We start from the raw sequence: 8,090 nt of genomic DNA, 5'->3' as shown, positions 1-8,090 counted from the left end.
AGGGGCTCAGCCACACGGTAAGTCATGTAAACACTGGAAAGTGGGATGCCTGATAAATTAATATTACAACAGCTTTAAAACTTTTTTCTTTCTTTTTTGTATTTAGGTAGAAAGGCGATCTCAAGTATCATCGATTTTCAAACGTCTTATAAGCAGATAGAGAACATCTAATTAAACAAATGGGACACTATATTATATATGCTAATTTTACACACTAAAGTAAAATATGTAGTTATATATCTGATTGGTGAATGAAATTAGAAGTCAGATGTTTGAACTCAATGACATTTAGTCATCAGTGACATTCATTCAATCTGAAGAAATCCGAAAGCATTATTCTTATTCCTAGAAGTTCATATTAATGAATGTAATAGTGAGTCATTTTCCTAAATAAATAAACATTCAGTCTACTTTGTTTGACTGGCTTTTCTTTGAAAATCCAGTGGTGTTTATTGTCATATTTATAAGATCCACAATTGCCCAAGTATCATTGTATGCTTAATGTAGTGGACATGAATGACCCTGAATTCAATAGGAAAGATGAAGTGTTTCCTTCACTGAAAGAGAAGAGTGCGATGTGAAAATGATTACACTTAGTTAGGGACGCACGCTACAGTGTAAGGTTTTATATATGCACATGAATTTGCAGTAACTTTTGTATGTTAATGTGTGGAGCGCTCATTGCTCATTATAAAATAAAAATAAAAAATAAAAACACAACACAGCAGGATCTTAAACAATTATGTATTGACTGATGGCTTACACAGCCTATGCAATTTCATTTCCAAGATGCTTGGCATATCATTGTCCATTCTTTAACATTTAATAGCCTGACGTGAGGCATCAGACAGTTATCTAAGCCTGAAGGATGCTTCTTTCGATTGGCCCACAGCTGACTTATGAATGACAACTTCCCTTGGTGACAAACCCTCAGTGCCAGATTTTTTTTTTATATAAGCAAATCTTAATGCATTTATTCAAGTTTTGCCAATCAATCAGTTTCTCCATTATTTAGTGACTGAAGTCAGTTATAAAATTAAAACATCTACTGTGCAGGGCTATTGTGATATAGAAAAAGCTTTGCTTTTTTCTGTACTTACAAAAAGCCCTACACCGCTCTCAGATCAGACTTCACCACAAGGCATTTCTCCATGAGGATAATGCATGGGGCAGGTGATATGGCACAAAATAAATCTGGAAGTATAACGTTTGTAGGGCCAGTCTCAGGTTCTGATTTGACCATAATCTTGACAAGTTTGTGAGAGCCAAATTTCTCAGCTGCACCATGTGTGGACTTCCCTAATGCAAAAAGACTTCAAGTGCTGATTCAATGTCCCTGTGCAAGAACAATAACACAAAAACAGTCTATCCCTTGTTGTGTGAGCAGAATGGATTTGCATGCAAAACAATGAGATGAGCTTTACATGAAGAGATAATGGTCTGGGTAAATACATTTCATTTTCAGTCATATGTCCATGTTACCTTGAGAAACAATGAAGCTTTCACATAAGAAATGCCACTTCTAATCATACAGTATATTATGCACAAAATATGATGGTAAGAAAACCAGAGAGAAATCTTCTGTGGCTCCAAGAAAAAAACAAAAACAAAACAAAACAAATAAACAAAAAAAAACAAAACAGTATTTCCAAGAGCAAAGTCTACTGATCTAAAAAATGCAACCCATTTAGCCTCATCCTGGTGGTTCCGCTCGACACTGTACTTTGACACATCCATGTAAGGAATTACAAAACAGCCACGACTTTCTAACAATCCGCTTTTTTTCCCCTTCGTGTGAGTGTCAAAAATCCCGTAATCATACAACTTTCACATGTTCGTCGAATATTTAACGGAGTCATTCTCCACATCACATAGTTTTCATATTCAACACCACTAATGAAAGCAACTGTTTCAATAAAGCTTTAAAAAGCAAGACTACCCTGAGAGAAGGTCTAAAACGTGGGCAAGCTTGCCAGACCAGAACTGGCTTGAATGGGTTTGGTTTATTAAATCTGTACACTCTATTTCAATATAATCAGCACATTTTTGTTCCAAGAATGTAAGATAGTATTTTTTTTAGTAATTGTGTAATATATATCTCTACATAATACAATCCAAGTCCTCTGAACTATGTAGACATGTGCAAGTGTTCACTACCAACTTCAACGATACAGTAAAGGCAAAGACTTGTGGACACTAAGTTAGGATAATGTTGATATTTGAGATTTTTCTTGAGTCCTCACAATTATCAAAAAAATCTAAGTGCTGTAAGTACTTCATACACGAGGTATTGAATATCTAGTTAACTGTTCTGAGTATAAAATAGAGGCAAAATACATAAAGAACATCTTGCAAGCATGACAAAGAAACGTCTACAGACACAATACACACGTGGTCAAAGATAATATGAGGGGATACCTGTAACCTTTTGTGTTCTTGAATATAGCGTACTTACAGACTGATGAGAGGTCACACTGTACGTATCATGCTTTTAAACACTGGGAACTTCAGCCTCAAAGTAGATCAACACAGAGAAGGGTGGCCTAGCTAAACAGCATCTCAGTGCTTGAGGTGTTTTGATCCGTATAATTTACAGTAAAATGCACATTTTCAGAATGTGCAATCAATCAGGTGTTACTCCATAACACATACAAAGGGACGAACAGCAGCAGATTTATCTCATAACCCCCCAGCCCCCCAATCACCACCACCACTCGCTTCATTGTTTGACCCTCTGAGGCGTGAGCTCGCACCCGAAGCATGATACGCCAGCGCCTTCCCTCCCTTGGTCCAAACAAGTGTGCGTCATGTTTATGCAAAAGAATGGAACGCATGGTCGTCGCATGATGTGCATCAACATAATCTGAGGTAAACTGGGTGTCCTGTGTCTTGGCCCGTTACAGTCTGAGAACCAGTGCCTTAGAGAGTCAGAGAGGTAAGTCTGAAAGAAATCGTGTAAACTGTGCTCGTGCGAAGTGACTGTTGCACTCACTACCAAAAGCACAAGGGCCCTAAACTGTAAACCTCGAGGATTATTCAAAGCAAACTAAAGAAACCAAAAACACTTCAAAAGTACTCTACTCATTAGGTTTAACATTTCCTTTTTTTTTTCCGCATTTTTTGCAGGGTTTTCAACTTTTTTCTTTTTTCTCATGTTTTCGCTCAAGTATAATCACAGGTGACTAACTACAGAGGATAAACAGGGTCAGGTGAGTACCATGCTACATCAGGTTTAGAGAAGGCTATTGCAGACAATTCTACAACATGTACAACCACATTTTATACGAGTGAGTTACAAATATTTCAAAACATATCACCAGGAAACTAAGTACATACAAGATGTTGAATATTTAGAGTCTTAAAGGACTATCCCTCAGTCAGTAATAGGATTTCATGTTACTTGACTTAAACTGTCCAGTCTTACAGACAAAATCTGAAAAATTGCTATTCAAAAAGTAGCAAATTTGGTCAGTGTCTCTTTTCAAATAGTTATAGTGCTTTTAATGGCTTAAGACAGGGGTCTTCTTTTAATCTCACCCAGTGGCAATCTACAGAACTTCAGTGTACATTTGATGACACCATAGCTGCAAAAGTCTTCATGTCAAGTCCAATAGGTAAAATGACAGCTAGTGCTGTCACATATATTTCAAAGTAGTATGCATTATCAAAAGGAAAAAAAACAAACAAACTAATACACATTTATAAATTTTTTTTCAACTCTCAAGTTCTTGTAGGGAATTCAACCGTATGATTAGCTCCGTGTTCCCATTTCCTGTGAGTTATCATTCTTGGAGGACAGGCCTTCAGGAGCCACGCTCCATTTAAAGACGTCAGGAAGCTTCTGAGACTCTCCTGTGTGGCGCAAAGGTTTGGATACACCAAAAGTGGACTTAAAACTCCCATTCCAGAGTCTCTTCTCGATTGGCTGCTCTCTCTAACCTGTGGATGATGTTATTGAGGTTGGCCATTTTCTCCGTGCGTCTCTGAGTGCTCCTGTTGAGTTTGGGACTTTGGAAGGGAGGGGGCGGGTTAGGGTCCAGGCTGTGACTGGTGCTCGTCGATGGAGGGTTGGGCAGCGAGGGCGATATGGGCGCAGAGGAGGAGGGAATGGGCGAGACTGACATCATGAGGCCCGGTGAGGATGCAGCAGAGGGCGAGTTGAGGGAGACCTCCAGGCTGCTGCGGCAGGGCTCTGACGAAGCCTTGAAACTGACCGGGTCGATGGGTGACTTTCCGGAGTCTTCCCCCTCGTGCCTGGTCTGATTGCTTCTCTGTGGGCCGTCTACGGAGAGCCCTCCAGGGTAGAGACCCTGACCTTCTTCCTGCCTCAGGCTCTGGCCTGCCAAGTGGGGCTCGCGACAGCCCGCGACGGAGTCCTCGTGCTCACTTTTCAACTGCGGCAGCGGCACGGCTGTTGGAAAACACTGAACCCTGGACTGTTTTGCCGAGCTTTCCCTTCCCTCCTCTGTGTCGTCTTCCCTGTCTAATGCCTCCTGTTTGACATGAGGCAGTGAGGTGTTGGCACTAAGAGGAAGGCTGGAATGGATGTGTCCTGAGGGCTGCTGCAGCCTCCTCTCCTCTCCGTCAGAGTGAGGGCGCCGTGTCACTGAGGGGGAGTAGCTGTGGTGCTCAGCATCCGTGTCATTGTCTGGCAGACCCTCCATCAGCACCTCCCGTCGCATCCTGGACCTGCACACAAATACCACAGTTAGACATTGACTGAAAGAGACTTTAGAGACTAAAGTTTACTTTCTAAATCAGATTTCAGTTGAAGTGTAAGAGACAGTTTATCACAAAATTAGATTTACATATTCTTCCTTTGGCTCTTTAGGTTTTATATTTCAGAAATCAGGACTTGATTACTCAAAAAAAAATAAAAAATACACGTCTATTTTCTTTCTACTGGATGTAGACAATAGAAAGAAAATAGTTCCTAAATGAAATTTCTGAAATGTCTCTTGCCATATTATTCAAGAAATGGCTCTATAGCAGTTCTCTTCAACACTGCACAACACAGCTCTGGAGGCCAGAGAAGAAAAAACAGATTTTGATTGTAGTGTGAGCTGTCCACCTAAAGTAAATGTACAGTAATAATAAAAACAACAAAAACAGCCATTTGTAAAGGTTACAAAGGACTGGCCTGTAGTTATGAAACCAGTTGATGACGGTGTTGGTTTTGAGGTTGAGCTGCGACGCCAGCATCTCGATGGTGTTTTGAGAAGGGTAGGGCTCTAAAAGGTAGGCCTTCCTCAGGGCATCTTTCTCTTCGGCTCCCAGCACCACCCGAGGCTTCTTCGCCTGGCTGTAGGGGCACAAGTCCAGAGAGGCCAAAGCCGGACTCACACACTCAGAGCGAGTGCTGGGCGAGTCGCTATCCGAGCCGGTGCTCAGCAGGCCGTACCGCCTCTTCAAATAGGCTGGAGGGCAGACAGAGACATGCAGAGTATGACATGCAGAGTACAAACGTGTCAGAATCATGTCCTCCGTCATATTACAGAGTAGACTCTGGTTCCCACCTTTCTTCTCCATCTTTTTCATGGCCCTCAGCTTGTCTACATTGTGAGGATCATTGAGCCACAGCTGCATGCGGACGAAGGGCTCCCTGCCTTTCAGACTGAGCTTGTGCCATGGTTTGGGTCTGGAGAGCAGGTCAGACACCGAGCCCTGCGTCAGGCCCAGGATGGTCTCCCCAAAAAGACGCTGGCCTGTGGAGAACAAATATACACAGGTGTATAGTTGCTATGGTGTCTTTAAGAAGTGTTTTGGGGAGTTTTTTATCCCAAGTTGTGAACTCAGACCCACCTAAGTTATTATCTGTTAGCACCTCTTTGACCTTCTTGGTGATGGCATAGGTATCTAGCTCTGGAGACATGGCCACCAGCTCCTGGATGCCCAGTGGGTTTGTGGGCTGATGCAAGGTCATGAGGCTGGGAGTGGATTTCACTCCCTCTGGGTGGGTGGACAACCCCAAGCTCAGGCCCTCTGGCTGCTGGTTCTCTTTACTGCTCTCCAGGGAGAGACTCACAGGCTCTACCAGGGGACTTGGCTGGCTGTCTGCTGGGCTGGGAGGTGGGGATGGTGAGGACTGGGCCGTCACTGGGCTTTTATCTGTAAGTAGGAAAGAATAGTCACACCAATCAAATAAATACACGCAGTTGACTATGTAAGCTGTGTGTGTGTTTGTTTGGTTTTTTCAGTTGCAAAGTTTCTCAAGCAGTCTAGATAATCTCAAGCGTGTGTTGTGAAATGCAGACTCACCCTGAGTGTGGCCCTGGTTTGGGGGCTGGTTAAGGCTCTGTCCTAGCTGATCCAGTAACCACAGCTGCATACGGATGAAGGGCTCCCTGCCTTTCTGGGTCAGCTTGCTCCAGGGTTTGGGCCGAGACAGCATATCACTCACGCTGCCCTGAGAAAGCCCCAGCACCTGGAACACAAACACTGGTTGATATATTTACCTTTTAATTAAACACACTATCTATGTCATTGCTCACATCAAATGTATATGTTGCACAGAAACGACTGAAGCTCCAAGTTATTATTGTGAAAGATGGAAATCTGTTTGGTCATGCACTTTCCCCATACAACCACTGGAGGGAGACAATGTACTATAAATCTTCATGTTTAATGGTTTAAGTTCGATTTGCAGCACACCTCATATTTGATTATTTTCATATGTGATTTATATTTCTGCGATTCAAATGCGCAAATTTCTGTAGTGATAAATTTTCTTCCTTTTTTTCCACATGATCGTATATTATAAAAATAAAAAAACTGCTGCACTGTCTTCAGCTTTAGTGGGACTTGCATTAAAGATATTTTACAACAGTCATATCAACACAGCAGAGAAGGAAGACAGCACCTTTCATATTACTCGGAAAAACCTTTGTGACACTCGTTATATTTTATCCACTCCAGACAGAATAAAGTGATATATCACAAAGGCTGCCTAGGAAGACACCCAGAGGGATTTTACCGACAATAAAGGCACACTTTCTGGGGCTTGAACTAACAAAACCGATACCGAGTCTTCAGTAGCTCATTTCAGGGAAAATGCAAATAAAAACACACCATTTTTAAAAAAAAATGATTTAATCTTCTGTGTGTTTGTCACAGAAAATATAACACCTGGGTGAAGGAAAACTAACACGTTCCGCTCAGCAAAGAATTGTTGAAAAGATGACTTTGGCTGAAAAGTGAAAGAACGTTCCAGCAACAGATCCAAACTCAGAACCTTTCAGCTATGCAGCAGTAAAAACCACTGCACCACCGGGCTGTCCCAGCAGTAAAGTTTGATTGCACTGAGGCCTCTATAATATTTTTTTTTTTTAGTCTAAGAACCTTGAGTGAATGCTTGATGGCTGTTTTATCACAACCATTTAACAACCAAATTTAACTAAATTTAAAAAAATTCTCAGTGGATAACCAAAAATTTACATTTCACTCTTCAACCAAATTCAGATATAACAGAGACGCTAATCAGAAACCCCAGAAAACATCACTGGACATTTGATGCTCAGTGGGATTTGATAAGAGACTGAGATTATAATGTTATTCATTTAGGGAACACCCGATAAAAATTAATTAATTAATAAAAAATAGCCGTATTTCCCTCAGGTTCACACCACAAAAGTCCCACAAGCACATTGCACCACAAATGTAACTCTGAAAGAGATGAGCTGCTCAGATGCCCTCCCAAACCACTGTGACAGCTAGGGAGAATAATGGGGTATGGTAAAACTTGCGGGCAGCCTCTAAAAGGTTTTTCAAGGGCACGAATGACAACTCAACCAAACGCAAGCCTCTCAGCTAAAAATGTTGATGGTTAAGAAAGAGATGTGAGAAACTAGGATTCAAAGGAAGAGCAGCAAAGCAGAATCTATTGCTGTCTGACATATGGGGAAAAGCACCTGAAGGCTTTTTAGGACAATGTTGTATGCAGAAAGTAATAAAACGGCAAACTTTTAACCGTTTTTTTACAGGGCATATAATGTCAAGACTTCACATCATTATGTCAAGTCTGCTGCAAGAAATTCTAAAGAGCGGGCTAAAATTCTTTCACAGCGATGTCAAATACCAGCACCGTATTATGC

At 41.5% G+C, this 8,090-nt stretch overlaps 1 protein-coding gene across 2 annotated transcripts in view; it reads right to left on the bottom strand.

Moving 5' to 3' along the window:
• Positions 1–730: 730 nt before the first annotated feature.
• Positions 731–8,090, bottom strand: part of cux2b (cut-like homeobox 2b) — a 99,381-nt gene continuing 92,021 nt past the window's right edge. For both annotated transcript variants that reach the window (XM_084945889.1, XM_084945890.1), the window contains exons 18-22: positions 6,259–6,424; positions 5,803–6,108; positions 5,517–5,705; positions 5,141–5,417; positions 731–4,689 (exon numbers count right to left, since the gene is read on the bottom strand). In XM_084945889.1, the coding sequence (XP_084802015.1) occupies positions 3,891–4,689; positions 5,141–5,417; positions 5,517–5,705; positions 5,803–6,108; positions 6,259–6,424 (1,737 nt within the window). In that variant the 3' untranslated portion in view covers positions 731–3,890. The remainder of the gene's footprint in view (positions 4,690–5,140; positions 5,418–5,516; positions 5,706–5,802; positions 6,109–6,258; positions 6,425–8,090) is intronic.

Source organism: Perissodus microlepis, chromosome 12, assembly GCF_051167445.1.
Source record: "Perissodus microlepis isolate ML-2025 ecotype Zambia chromosome 12, ASM5116744v1, whole genome shotgun sequence".
NCBI lineage: Eukaryota > Metazoa > Chordata > Actinopteri > Cichliformes > Cichlidae > Perissodus > Perissodus microlepis.
This window is presented reverse-complemented; position numbering and strand designations above follow the sequence as displayed.